The sequence below is a fragment of the Zea mays genome, chromosome 1, assembly GCF_902167145.1.
Source record: "Zea mays cultivar B73 chromosome 1, Zm-B73-REFERENCE-NAM-5.0, whole genome shotgun sequence".
Taxonomy (NCBI): Eukaryota; Viridiplantae; Streptophyta; class Magnoliopsida; order Poales; family Poaceae; genus Zea; species Zea mays.
In genome coordinates, this window is record NC_050096.1 from 267405778 (window position 1) to 267420827 (window position 15050).

The 15050-nt window shown below is 41.2% G+C and overlaps 1 protein-coding gene and 1 long non-coding RNA gene across 11 annotated transcripts; one reads left to right on the forward strand and one right to left on the reverse strand.

The window, feature by feature from the left end:
• Positions 1 to 1264: 1264 nt before the first annotated feature.
• On the reverse strand, positions 1265 to 6259 carry LOC100283192 (GATA transcription factor 25). Of its 2 annotated transcripts, none has more exons than XR_002268784.3 (8): positions 5854 to 6259; positions 4430 to 4516; positions 4206 to 4342; positions 3222 to 3341; positions 3034 to 3139; positions 1833 to 1892; positions 1668 to 1754; positions 1265 to 1580 (listed from the first exon to the last, which is right to left on the reverse strand). XR_002268784.3 is itself a non-coding variant. In NM_001156094.1 (8 exons), the coding sequence occupies exons 1-8, from the start codon at positions 6133 to 6135 to the stop codon at positions 1541 to 1543; spliced, it is 900 nt and encodes a 299-aa protein (NP_001149566.1). In that variant the 5' UTR covers positions 6136 to 6178; the 3' UTR covers positions 1265 to 1540. The 2 variants fall into 2 exon arrangements, 1 of the variants encoding a protein (NP_001149566.1); NM_001156094.1 differs by having other exon boundaries at positions 1668 to 1735; positions 5854 to 6178.
• A 650-nt stretch (positions 6260 to 6909) lies between these two features.
• Positions 6910 to 14502, forward strand: LOC103646673 (uncharacterized). Of its 9 annotated transcripts, XR_004855567.1 has the most exons (9): positions 6910 to 7317; positions 9085 to 9664; positions 9938 to 10027; positions 10319 to 12515; positions 12753 to 12791; positions 13283 to 13508; positions 13790 to 13903; positions 14010 to 14081; positions 14180 to 14502. It is a non-coding gene; the product is annotated as an uncharacterized lncRNA (long non-coding RNA). The 9 variants fall into 9 exon arrangements; XR_002266504.1 differs by having other exon boundaries at positions 9938 to 12515; XR_002266505.1 differs by having other exon boundaries at positions 9938 to 12515; positions 13790 to 13887.
• Positions 14503 to 15050: the final 548 nt, after the last annotated feature.

A 15050-nucleotide genomic window follows, 5' to 3' on the forward strand; every position in this document is an offset into this window, starting at 1 on the left:
ATAAATTATTCATATCTTGAGTGGTTCTAGTAAATAAGATACAAGACTTAGATACATTTGCTTGTACTTAGATGTATCTAGTGATTAGAGAACCGAAACGTAGGATCTAGGTTGTACATGCCCTAATAATTAGCTAGAGTATTAACCGAGGGTGTTTAGAACCTCTACGGCTAATTTTAGCAGCTAAGTATTATGTCTAGAGGTTTCAAACATGGTCTATTGGTCTAAGACTTAGCTAGTCCACATACTAGTCCCTCGTTTTCGTTTTATGTACACTACAACTAAATTTTAGCTAACTAATGACTAACTCTTCTATTCAAACGTATTCAAACATGACCTTAGTTTTAGCAACCAACCATGGATATTAATCACGACTGTGGACTGCATGTGGGCCTATTGGACCGTGCGCTTCATTTCTTCCTGTGATTTTGTAACCTACCTGTCGGATTTCGTTGCATCAAGACAAATCTCCGTTTGCTAGGTAAGCTAAATATTAGCATAAATTATTATAGTTAGTTAGCTACTTTGCTAATAACTAGTTTAAGACCCGGTTTGAAAACTCTTAGAGCTAATAGTTAGTCGGCTAATAAATTGTTAGCTAACTCTCCGCTAATGAACTAATTGTTAGATATAAGTTAACTAAAGGCATGTACGACCTACATAAATACCTCATATCTTAAAGGGGTATCAAGATAGTAAGTATAAAAAAATATAAGAGACGGTATCTTGGTGAATGAACGTCTCTAACACGGTTATCTAAATCTAGATACAGTTTTACCCATAAAACCTATATAAATTATTCATATCTTGAGTGGTTCTAGTAAATAAGATATAAGACTTAGATACATTTGCTTGTACTTAGATGTATCTAGTGATTAGAGAACCGAAACGTAGGATCTAGGTTGTACATGCCCTAATAATTAGCTAGAGTATTAACCGAGGGTGTTTAGAACCTCTACGGCTAATTTTAGCAGCTAAGTATTATGTCTAGAGGTTTCAAACATGGTCTATTGGTCTAAGACTTAGCTAGTCCACATACTAGTCCCTCGTTTTCGTTTTATGTACACTACAACTAAATTTTAGCTAACTAATGACTAACTCTTCTATTCAAACGTATTCAAACATTACCTTAGTTTTCTTCTCCAAAACAATACGAAAAGCTGCAATATCATATCTGAGATTTTGGAAATCGTCTCGGGCTGCACATTTCTCCAAAATATCACAACAAGCAAATGTATCATGCTACACAGAACGAGATGCCATGTGACAATCAATGGGTAGCATCGAATCTTTGATCATGATGTTATGAGAATGAAGAAAGTTAGAAAGTGTAAGTTGTAACACAACAGATGCCATATGGGTTTACTGTTTACACAATCGGACAGCTTATATTAATTACACGTCTAACACTGTCAAGCAAGAATGAATGTACACTTGATGACAATCATTATCATTACCAAATATTTCTAACGGGGTGTCTTGTCTAGCTATAGGCAAAGAATCCGAAATCTTTGTCTCTGACAATAATGTCTATATACTGTCACGGCGCCTTTGGCACTCCTTTCTCTGCTGCACTTGTGCTGGATAAGATAACACACAGTTGCAGTTCATGAGCTCCCTGCCTGAATAGCTACCACTGGAAAAGGGCAAACGATTTCAAAACTTACGCTTCGCCATTGCTTGCAGCAACATTGTTATTATTCAGTGTTGCCAGGGCTTTGTTGTCACTTGTTCCCTGAGAAAAGACAGCATTGCTTTGGGGTTTTAAAAATATTCAAAGGTCAGAAATTGCAGAAAGTCATGCTGATACAGTAATTAAGAAAAAAGTGAACCTGCTCAGTTGCAACCGCAGGAGATTCAACTTTTGCCCTGGGGCAACTTCTCAGGGTACCCTGCAGCCACCAGACATGAAGTAGTAACTATAGAAGTCTAATAGGGATGGGGGTCAAGTCTGGATATGCGAGATATTACCTCTGTCCCAAATTAAAATTCGTTTTAGAATTTTAATGGATTCATACAATACTTGATGTATGTGTTTCATATATGTGTCTAGATTCATCATCATCCATTTGAATATAGATATAAAAATCAAGAGTTAAAAAGAATACTAATTTGGGACGGTGGGCGTATGTTCATAGCACAGATAACAAGTTGCTTTCTTCCAGTCTTTGTACGACAGAAATAATTGCCAAAGGAGCAGTTTACTAACAGCACAACAGAAACAATTGGCTCCCTTCACCTTTCAAGTTTTATATAAGACCATTCCTTCTGTTCATCTCCAGAGGACAACATACTTAATATTCTGACATCTCGCCTGTGAAGAACATTTAGCAGAACTCCATGGGGCGACATTTTTTTTTTCTTAAAAGAAAAGGACAAGGTGCTGCAACTGAAAATTCATATTTTTATAACAAATTAAAAGAGCAATAGGAGTACATGACTAAACATAGCCATATCTTCATGATTCGGCTGACACATGACATAAAATTTTACCTACCAAGCTGCAACCACACATATACCACTGCTGCAACATAATTTTCTGCCTTAGCATGTCATGTCATGTCATGTACTCATGTCACACCATTGCAATAAAGTATGGGTTATCCATGTTTTGAAGAATTGTTTTTCAAGTTCAACCACACAAAATAACTCCAACATGGTGCAATATTACCGTGTTCTCCCTCTACTCACAAGAGTGACACCTTGGAGCACAATAAACCAATTTTAAGTTTGACCTAGAATAGACTCATCTAATGAGTGACACCTTGGAGCAAAATCAACCAATTCATCTTGGGCGATGCTTTGGTGATGCCATAATTTATTTCGTTTCATACATAGTTTTAAAATAAAATTATTGGTCAAAGATGTGGTCTAGAGGCTCTTTTCATATTCACGACACCTGAAGAAGTACAAGAGAAGACATACAAAGTATCGCCTAATAAGTCGAAACGAATATGACATGAAATTATGAACCTATAATCATGTCAACCACCAAAAAGAAAGAATCCAGCATGTTTAAGCATGTAATTGTACCTTGTTTGCCCACATCAATCCACAAGCATTGCACAAAGTCCTTGGACCCGCTGGACCACGACGCATTGCTGGGGTCATTTTTTCACTAGTACCACAGTTCTGGCACCTGCAGAGTATGACATGGAGGGAAAGGGGTCAGTTTTCCATTAAGTAATGAACAGAAGAAAAAAACATATCACATGACATACATTGATTCTCGAGATGCAAAATCTAGGCCTGAGCCCTGAGAACCAGGATCACATCCAGGAGCTGGAGATTCTCCCTCCAGACTGGCTCTTCCAGCAAATTGCCCCTTCCGACGCTGCATCCTGAGAGTAACAAAAAAAGGACAAAAAAGGACCATGAGTTATTAAGACATGCACTATACCTGCTAGCTGTGTGCTGCAGTTGCTAGTTGGTTTCATGTTTTGACGTAGAACAATGTTATGTTCCTATGTTTCAAGCAGTTCAGAGGCAGTCTCCCTCTGCATCCTAGGCCCCAGGCTATCCTATGATCCTATACAATCACATTATTGCTATCGTCATGAAAAAACCATTTCAGGTTTCCTTAACTGACTATATGTACGAAACAAAGACATTGACCAAGCAAGTAAAGTCAGTAGCTGGGACAAATTCAGGTTCCTTGGCTCAGATATAAGCTGGTCAAGCTGAACTTTCAGTGACTGAAAAAAAAATAATGGCACATTTCTTGGTTATGACAGTTATTTTTAAAAAAGGATGACCAGAATTTTGTTCCATATCTGATGAAACCAATTGCTATGCTCCAATAATGACCATTTATTCAATTAAGCAGCAGAAGCATGACATGCTGCTAGCTATACTAGGGCAGCGCAGACCCAGTGGTTGAGGCTCCCACATGAGTGGGGTCTAGAGAAGGCATAAACCGAGGCAAGCCTTCCCCTGCAAACGCAGAGAGGCTGCTTCGAACTCGCGACCTGGTGACTTAGTGAAACAACTCTAACCAATGCACCAAACCTGCCCTTCTGAGTTCTGATAGCTGAAACTACTCATCAAAAATACATTATGCTCCAATAGGCACAAAAGTAATTTCACCATTAGATACAATCAAGGTCCACTGATGATTGTAGATATATACTAGTGCACCACACCACTTTCAATAGAAAATAGAAATAAAGTTGATGATTGCTCAAGAATCAAGACGAGCTACAAACCTGAGTGCCACTTCTTTGCGAACAGCATAACGTATTTTCTTATCAAAATTTCTTTCCTTCCTTTTCTCACGGAACCTAATTAGTGAAGCAACCCTTTTTGCTGGAATGTCTGTCCTCTGAAGTATATCGTCATAGCCCTACAGAAGAATGGTAATAGGGTACTATTACACATAACTCAGTGATAGAATTATTGTCATATAAGCTGCAGATCAATTTGTGCATACCTTGTTTTCATTTTGATTGGGTAAAACCATGCCAGCTAAACCAGGTGGTAGTTCACCACGTCCTAAAAGTAGCAGCACAGCTTGAACCTGGAAAATAAACTTCAGTTCAGAAAAAAAAAGCCGTGGACCAAGGGGTCCGTTCAGAAGCCATTATTGGCAGGCGCACATAAGCTACTGTTTAAACAGTGAAATATGCAGCAGCAGCGCTGGCAAAACACCACCTGAATAGATCCAGAATTACCTATACCTAGATGTATAACCAGATGTCCAGATGAATGCTCGAGTACTATGGTAAAACATGAATGATGGCAGTAAGTAGTACATAGTACATACAAAGATGATGTTTGGTTAATATGCTTCTTACAGGAAAAAAGCATGGTATGACAGGGTTGAAAACTGCCTTAAGACATAGTGGCTAAGGACTGTATCCTTTTTATTGTAGTAAACCAAAACTATTATACAGTGAGGCTGCATAACAGACTAGCAACCAATTACTGAATCACATAATCTCAGTGGTGGCTACTAGTTTGTTGGAAGTTACCTTGATTCAGAAACATAGGGCTTGTACACAGTACACAGATTAGCACAGCTGCACAGTACAGTGGTAAGCGGTATAACCTACCAGCCTAGTATGCATAACATTATTGCTATTCAAGTTAACACAAAGAAAAAAAATTCATAAAAGCCATTAAGCCTAAACCATTGCGGCATTGCCACGACATAACTCATTTATGTACTTGATAATGGCGAAAGGGCCTCTAGCTGAGTTGGTTAGATGGTATGAGTAGCACTCCTTAGGTCCTGAGTTTGAATCTCAGTGAGAGCGAATTTCAAGCTGAGATTTAAAAAGGTCACTCACAGGTTCCCTGGTCGTGTGCACACGAGATTGACTGACCTATGGAGGGCGGATCCTCGTGTAGGGGTTGAGAGGGCTCAAAGCACGAGCAAAGATCTGGCCTATAGGTGACGGACCCTCATGTTGCACGGGGACCAGGTTTCGTGACCTTTCTCGGTCGAGGCTCCAATTGAACTTCTTCTTAATATAATACGGTGGGGTGGTCTTCCCCTACCGGCAGAGTTTTATGTACTTGATAATGACTATGTTTTGGCGAACTAAAATTGATTAACCAACCCAACCCCAACACAAAATCAGTCAAGTGGGAAAAGATTACGACCAGCACGAACTGTGGGAACAGTTGAGAAACCTTGAAAATCAAATTTGCACCCCCCAACCCCCCCGCCGAAAAAAACAGAAACAGGGAAATCAAGCATCTCTCCGAAGAAATTGCTATTTTGCCATTTATCTCTGACTAGTAAAGTATGTACCACTAAACACGTCAAATTTCATATTCGATCGCAATAATTTTGGAGTAACATTTCCACGTGAACTGCAAAACAGAACGAAATGAATCGTGGAGAGGGACCTTCTCGGGGGTGACGGATTCGAAAACGTAAACCTCGCCCTGGAAGACCAGCGTCAGCTGGTTTGGATTCCCCGGCAAGGTCGAGATGGGCGCTGGAGCAGGTTGCTCCTCGTCCGGCGCCGGCGCCTCGGCGGGTAACTCCTCGTCGTCGTCCTCGTCCTCGTCGACCTCGTCCCCCTCCTCCTCCTCCTCCTCGGTGTCACCCTCGCTGTCGTCGTCGCCGGCTGGGGCCGCGGCCGCGGCGGCTTCGCGAATCACGGTGTCAACATCCGCGTCGGGCATGGCCGGCAGTGGTGGGGAGCTCAGCAACCCTAGATTGGGGAATGGAAGGCCATGATGCTGGGCGGGAGCTGTAGACCTGTAGTGGTGTAACTGGGTCCCTGCTCGTGCAATAACGTGTGGTGATGCGAAGGAATAGCTGAGTCAGATTTCCCTTTTACGCATACTCCTACAACCTTAGAAAAAAAAATAATGAGTTTTAGTTAAAATCGATAGTTTCACCTAGAATCTGTAAGGGCAATTTCAGGGTATGTTTAGATCACCTTTTCAAGGAATGGTCAGAGCCAGATCATAAATACTAACTCTATTTTTTTTATTTGTCACGTTTTATTTTAAAATAAACTAGCGAACGATAAATATTTCAGAGAACAGAGGTAATAAGATATAACAATTTAGGTTATTAATTATAGTAATCTAGATTATATAAATCCCTAGATTAGTGTTATACTTTGCTTGAAATGGATCACAGTATATTGTAATAGTAGGCTGATCAAAATATTCTAACTCAGCTTATATGCTATTGTGTTTAGATCGTAACATTTACTGTTTGGGTCTCAACACAAACGTTAATTTTTGAGAAAGCAAACGTTTTTAACTTTAAATCTCTAATAATCCTTAAGGCAATAGTGTAGATTAGGCATAACTATACCCCCGTCTTCATCCTGATCGTCCGATTGCCGGATCAACCCCGCCTCCATCCCAACCGTCTGATTGCCTCGCTCTCGCAGCCGCACCCGCACCCATCGCCATGCGCGCAGCCCCGCATGCAACAACCTTGCAGCCGCCCCCGTCTCGCATGCAACAACCTTGCGCGCAGCCCCATGCCTCACGCCAGATCCACCCCCGCATGCAACAACCATGCGCACAGCCGCCTCTGCCCTGCATGCCTCGCGCCGGATCTGCCGCCGGTCAACAACCATGCGCCCAACAACCATGCGCGCCACCAACTCCTACGCCGGATCCGGCCTTCCGGTCCTCATCCCCGTCGCCCAACAGCCATGCGCGAGGCAGGCGCTGGATCTGCCGCCTCCGTTCGCCATCCAAATACAGGCGGAGGTACCTGCCCAATCCCCGTCGCCCTCCTCAAGATAACCACAAGTCCACAACAGCTTGAGAGCTCCTCTCCGATCCCGATCCACCACCTGCAACTCTTCTTCTCTCCTACGAGTTCGTCAGACCGCTAAGGTAACATCCCAATAGGAATCGCCTCGGCCTATCAATTGGTTGCCCCTGAAGAAATGTTGTTGCCTATATTTAATTCGAGTCCCACTGTCCGTGTGGTATTCGTAAAGAAATGCTCGAGCCTATATTTATGACATGTTTGACGCGACTGGAGTTCGTAGTATCATCGATGAGATCGTTTGGATAAATTTACCTATTGTTCTTCACATTCTTAAATGTCTATCTATTGATTGGAAATATTGCTGGTTGGATCTGCAGGGCAACCGAGTTTTGGAAAGTAGATTAAGGCCTTGACTCGACTCGAGTTTATAGTATCGGCTCGAGTTCATAGTATCGGCTCGAGTAGCTACAACTCTTTTTGAATCTAATTCTGCAAGTATTTCATACCACGCCAAAGGAAAATTTACTCAACCAAGTAGAATGAACTTTGATGGATTGTTCACTTGATAGGCTACTATTTAAGTTCACAATCAATAAACATGTAGTCAGTTACACACATGAGTAACAAATGACATAAGCACGATGATAAGCCCTATGTTGGTCGTCCAATGAAGCAACTCTAGTTGGAGCAGTGGTGTCGGTCGTAGAGTCGGGCGTGGCTGCATGCGACGTGGCTAACGTGGGATGGAGATTTTTTACGTTTTATTCTCTTATATGTCTTATGTGTAGGATGCAAAGATTTTTCGGAGGAACTTTATTATCGAACTGTTAAGTTACGAGGACAATTCGTGCAGATATGCCATCCCGGTAAATATACAACAGAGAGTTAACAATATTGTTAAAAAGATTAGATTAGTGTACAAGTCTATACTACCTATTAAGGCTCTAAGGGGTAGGCTGCCTCCCCTGGTTCTGCCTTCAGCCAATCTAGATCGTCCGTATCTGCTGCTCACGCCCGGTGCATCCGGGTCGTCCAACTATTGCGAGCAACCCTAACTAGCTGTCGCTACTCCCTTCACATCAACCGCCTCCCACTCCCCTCGTCTTCACGAGCCGCAACCGGCCCCCTCCTCTCTCGCCCGACTCCCTCGCACAGAATAGGAAATGGCAGGAGGCAGAGGAGGGGAGAAGCCACCTTGCAGAAGAGCCTGCCGGACTCCACGGCGACGAGCGGCCTGACGCCAAATGGCGACATGGTCGAGGAGACGGTTGTGGGGGATGGCGAGGCGAGCACGAGCGCCGCTTCGGCCCACGCCAGCATCGCGGCGCGGGCGGGTGACGGCGGGACGCGGAGGGCTTGGGGCAGCGAAGAGCGAAGGCCTGGAGCCGGCGACGGCGAGCAGAGCAGGTGAAATTCCATCGGTTGTTTGGGTTCCTGAGATTTTCTACGCGACGGCGTGCGTACTGGTGAGCACTAGCAGAATGGGCTGATCATGGTCTCCTTTTCCTTTTATCGGGAGCTCGTGCTTTCCTGGTTCCTGTTGTGCGCTGTTGCTGTGCTGTATACTGGCAGTCGCGACTGCGATGCCGATGCGGTACTTGTGAGCAGACAGCCGTTTTGGCGTAAGCGTACGGAGCAGTGGCGCACTGCAGAAAAAGTTGCCACGATGACACGAGGTTGGGCTGGTGCAATCAAGCCACATAATTAGCATGATCAGTTGAGCTGAGAAGATAAAAAATTCCTGCGTATAGAGACATAAACATCTCGTGCTTGAGCTGAGAATATAACTTTACTGGTTCACTGATAAATAGTGTTAACATGATGTGTGCTATTCAATCTTTCTATCTAATGTCATGTATACCATTGCCCTTGTTTTTTTTCTTTTGCAGGTATGCTCCTCTTGATAGTTGTCTTTTCACAACTGCCATTACCACTTCAGATGAAAGATATAATTGGCCTGTTCCATGGCCTGAAAGACTTGATGTTAGCTATGCAAGTGTACCTGATGATTCTGCTTCTAACAAAGAGAAGTTTGAAGCTGATACAAAGTATTGGAAACAGCTCATTTCAGAAGTATATTTCAGTGACTTCCCATTTAATTGGTCAAGCATCGCAATGTAATGGACATGAATGCTAGGTTTGGAGGGTAAGTTAAGGCAAATTTCTAATGCTTCTCGTATATAGTTAAAGTTAATTTGTATGACATGAATATTAATGCTTGTAGAGCACCTCACCATATCTTTCAATTGTTTCTGATACATCTGGAGCACAAGGGGTTATAAACGGATGATTTAACATGGATTTTTTGTACTCCAGTCTCCTTTTTTTAATGGTTGGCAGCTCTGCCGAGCATATGTTGATAAAGCAGGGTGCTGCCTTTCAATCATGTTGGCGTGGGCCGAAGCTATATCTGGAGCACCAGGAGTCCAGCCTCTGCTATGCCCTCAAGGTGGCCCTCTTCTTCGAAAGGTAATTTGGTGTCATGGCTTCGCCCCTCTTCTTCTCTTCTCCTGCATTGATCGAGGTCGCTAGGTGACCCTTCGTGTCTAGAAATGGGTGCTCGGTGGTTAAATATGATCGTGTAGGTTTAATTCCAAATTGTGTCAACCTGATAGGAAGTTATTGGGGGAGATAGGAAGCACCAAAGCAGATTGGATGAGAACAAGGGCTCTATTATTCTTAATTTCACCAATTTGTGTGCAATGTGGAATTATGCTAATGTGCAATGGCCCCATTCTGTAGGGTGCTTGTCATGCCTACAAAGATCTGCCTTAGTTCAGTGCACAATACAAAGGGGGTCCTTCATTCAAGCATTGCAACTTCATAACAAAGGTGATTTGTCTATGCTTGCAGACTGTCACAGGAATTCCATGGGCATTCTTAATAGAGCGGTGGTTTGTCTATTTTTCGACTAGCCTCCACAGTTCTTGTCAACTCCAAAAAAAATCCAGTATTAAATCATAATCCTATGTTCTTCCAAAATCCTGAAATCTACAAAGATCATAGATAGCCTTTGTTATGTACAGAGACTTAGCTCATGAAACTGTCACCCTGCGACTGTCCTTCATATCCTAGCAGTGCAAACTTCACTTGGATCCTGACCTTCATTCCCTCCTTCACAAGCTTCGTCGTGTTCACCAGCCAATGGCCCAGGACGTCGTGTGGCCCTTTTACCACCTCCGAAATGTCGACGAACATGAGGAGCTTCCTGGACTATAGCTGGATCGGAGGTCAGGATGTCATATGTGTTAAACAAAGTCATTCTTCAACAGTTTCAACTACTAATCTTAAGTTGCACCTGGAGAATCTTAGCGATTTTTACTTTCTGATGGGAAGAACCACTCCCCAATACTTCGGAAGGCAAAGGATGGCAAGAGCACGGTACAACTCTTTTTGTATTCAGTTTGCATTGTCATATATTGGGCCAAAATTTCTCTAAGCTAATCCATTTCATTACAGGTGCCTGATGTTTTTGTCAGGATAGTGCAGCATTCTAATAACCTGCATCTTTCTAGCTACTCTGAAACATCAATCAAGGATGTATATATTTTTTTATATGACTTAGTATCAATTCGCTCTCTCTTGATATGGTGAAAAAAATTATATGTCCGTTATTCCAAATAGGGCCTGACAGTTACCTGTTCGAAAAGGGGAGGAGAAGCATACTTACCCAACCACTCCAATATTCCAAACATGATTGGAGACTCCATGATATGTGTCCCATAAGTCTTGATAAACCTGATATTCACAAGGTTAGTATGCTTTATATCAAAACAACAGTTTGTTGTATTTATGTGGTTTGGAAAATTAATTGCTAGGTAAGTTATTAATTCTGACAAAAAATCCTTGGTCTATGGTTCCCAGGTCAAGAATTGCAATAAGCAGAGTACATAAAACTCATGGTTGGTGTCATCAAAACCAAAACAAAGAAACATGGCAAACTAGAAATTTAGAAAATAACATGTTCTTAAAGTATTTATAAGTGAGAGTCTCCAGAATATAGCAATTGGTTATTTGTAGATGACATTTTTCATTCCTAGATTAATACCTTTTATTAATAGAGAGAAAGAAAAGGCTTTATGAATGCCTAGAAACCTAGGACTAAAGTAAAGAACAAAATGACACATCTAGAAACCTATGTTCCAAGAGTTCACCTTCGAGCAGTTGCAGCTAGCATCGCCTAAAATACTTTTGTTTTGTTGTGCGTTCCTGTGTTAGGCTGCTAGGTTTACTACTAAATGCATATCCATGCCTTTTCATTCAGCATCTATGTTATTGACTTAGAATCAGTTCATGGCACATTTATCGAAAATGAGAGATTAACAAACGACAATGTTGTTGAACTTGAAGTTGGACAGTGACTTTTGCGAAAGAACATAGCTACTCTATTCCCAATTCCTAGCCTTTTATATCAGATAAGCTACAAGAGGTCCTTAAAAGAGTGAAGAGCGCAACAATACCTGGATACAGTGACCTTTGTGGGGATTCTGCTCCAGCAAAAGTGGGCTCATCTTGGGCATACAAATCGGATGATCAACATGTGGAGGAGAAGACACATAGCATGAATTTAAACATGAATTCAACCGATGACAGTGATAATAACTTGTCTGCTGACTTGTGATTCAGAGTTGACAGTGGATACAAACAAATATATTCTTCATAATTTTGTGGTAGAGTTGTTTCAATTGGTAGATGCATTTTGCTTAGTTTATAAATGATTGTACCCTGCTGCAAATCAAGGTATGCACCCTTGAAATTAGCGATTTCATTAGCTGTTTGAACTTGACATTTTTGTTATAACAACTTTTTTCTTAAATCACACTAATATATTTCTTTTAGGTCCAAGTCAACAAGAGTGACTATGACAATGTGAAGGTTGTCCTCTACCTCAAAGTGAATAGGAAAGCAAACTAGGATCTTTGAAGTCTTAAAAAAATATTAAGTTTCATTCCACCAAATTAATTTTTGTGTATCTTTCACTGTGTTCCTTTTCAAAAATATTGAGGCATCATTTCAAAGCAAGCAAAAAACTACTCCTATTTATATGTGCAAATAAGAGTGGCACTTTATCCATTAGCTCCCTTTGGGAGCTAAAGTTTTCACTGATCTATCTTGAATCCGAGGCTAATGATTTCATCTGTACACTGTACTGTTGGCTGCTAAATTGTGGCTATTTTTGTCCAATTTCATGGCCAAATTTTGGTGATGCTTTGTCATTCTTTGAACATATACTTCACACTGTACCTCAGGCAACTATTTTATTCGTCGTAGTGGGATGTCAACATTACTGCTTTTGCAGTCATAGAGGGACCTTTATTATGTAAGCTACAAACACGACTACTTATTGTTTTAATATCATACTTACTTTGGCTTTTCTATTCTAAATTCTTGCTTACCATGAAGATGAGAATGGTCTTCTTTCTGTATTGAAGTACGATGTAGAATTGTAGATGATGGGAAGCTTCAAATAATACCATACAATGTTCATGGCATTAACAAAGCTATTGAAAATAACAACGATGATGGAATGACAACTGCATTTTGATTTTTACTGCAGAAAGTGGAACAAGAGGAGCTGGAGAAGCTCGCACGCAAGGTATGCAAATACACAATATCTCAGCATTGAATTGGGCAGCATTCTCTTATGTTCGATCCAGTGTTGTCGTAAACGGCCCTGTAATCTGTTTACACACCATGTAAACTACACGGTCACTAGCCGTTTCCATTTAATCATCATTTATCCTGTTTTCCTTGATCATTTACCATTTTAAGTTTAGTCTGTCATTGGCTAATAGGCTAAACATGGACTAATTAAACATTCTTTTTTCTAATGAGTTCTACTCATCAATCACCATCTATTAGTTCATATTAGTCCACGATTAGCCCCCCCCCCCCCACAGCATTCTGGTCAACATGGGCTCAATCATATTCTTCTGCTTTGTTGATGCTTGTGTTTTACAAATTTTCGTACTTGGAATCATGAACTCTTTACTTGTGTTATATGTATGCCCATGTTGAGTAGGAGTTTAGTTGCTGGAGGGTTATGAAAACATTAAACTCTCACACAAGATGTAACATTGATTCCAGGGCCCCAGCTCAGGAGAGCAACCCTCGCCAACCACAGGCTCTGCAGCAAGTGATGTGAAGGCCGATGCTGGGCCAACGGAGTCAGCATCTGCAAGTGTGTCGACCGACAATAACAGAAACTATGCTGTTCTGGCAGGCGCAGTTGCTGCCCTGGGTGGCCTGGGTTGGTATCACGATGTTGCTGGAGAAAGGCGCTGACGTTAACGCGCGCAACTACTGCGGCCAGGTAGATCTTTCTGCGCTTTCTGGGTTCAAAAGTTCTCATCTGTGTCTTCCAGCTATCTTCTGCCAGTTCAAACTGAACAAATGCTAATATTTATCGTGCACAAGTGGCCAATTTGTCAACTCCTATGCCATGGAAATATATTGTGGCATCAAGATTCAGTTTTTAGGTGGCTAATTATGTTGCTCTGCTCAGCGATGGCATAACAAAACCTGAATCTGTTATGCATTTATGGCTATAGCTGAACCAAGTTGTTTTCATAGCTCATTTTGGCACTTCTGCAGGTCTTGAGTTCTAAGCAGCCTCTCCGCATTTGTGGGGAAGGCCTATCTCGGTTTATCCCTTCTACAGACCCCACTTATGTTGGAGCCTCTGACACTGGGTTTGCCCTCTTTTTGGTACTTCTGCACGGGGGATAGGAATTATATTTTTGTTCATTCTTTAGTTTTTATCTGTATCAAATAGTCTGTTGATTGGTTGCTATTGTTTTAATGATGGATCAAGACTGCACTGATGCATGCGTGTCGGCATGGGCACTAGGAGGTGGTGCAGATGCTTCTTCTCTTCAGATGCAATGTAAGACAGCGCCTAACATATTACCTTTTTCTGCTACATTTTTTAGTTAGGACAAGGTAAGTGCTAACTGTTGTTTGTTTCTTTTTTGGCTGATTCAGGTTACTAGGGCAGATTACTTGAGTGGTCGAACATCACTGCATTTTGCTACACATGATGGATTTGTTCGGTGTATTAGGCTTTTAGTTGCAGACTTTGTCCCGAGTGTGGCCTTGGAGGATATTGCTTCTTCTGTGGTGGATGGTGGTGATTGCCAGACAAACAGTGGGAGCAGTCCTAATTCATCGTCGGGGCAGAAGTTTAATGAATCGTATGTGTTGTCAATGAATCTCATTTTATTATTTGAAACAATCACGATTTAAATGTAACTAATTTTTTAGAATAATCACGATTTAGTATTCATATAAGTCAGCTTATGATCGTTTCTTCGCTCGTATCTATTGTCAAAGCCTAAGAAGTCGGAGGTGGTTGTGGACTGAAGACGGATGTTGTGAATCCGATCTGCGGATGGTCGGCCTTATATCTCACCATGGTTACTTCTGTTTATTTTTGTAATATTTATATCTTAGAATAAAAGGCCGCATGAATTTGTCAATTTTCCTTTTCAATTTCCATGACAAAGTACTTATCAATTTTCCTTTTCAATTTCCATGACAAAGTACGGGGACATACATATATATTTTTAAGGTATGTAACCTCTTTAATTATTTAAAGATACTGACAAGAGCATAAAATACCAGTTAGTGCTTCTATATCTTAATGTATTTTAATATAATATATTGACTCCGTAGCGAAGCACGGGCATATACCTAGTATTGTTAAAAAGATTAGATTAGTGTACAAGGTGTCGACATATTTGCTTATGATTAAGCATTATATATTTACTCTTTAGAAATTATTTGTGCGATTCCATTTTAATCTATTTGAGTAGACATATTTATATCGTTCTGTATCTATGTTTAATCACATATT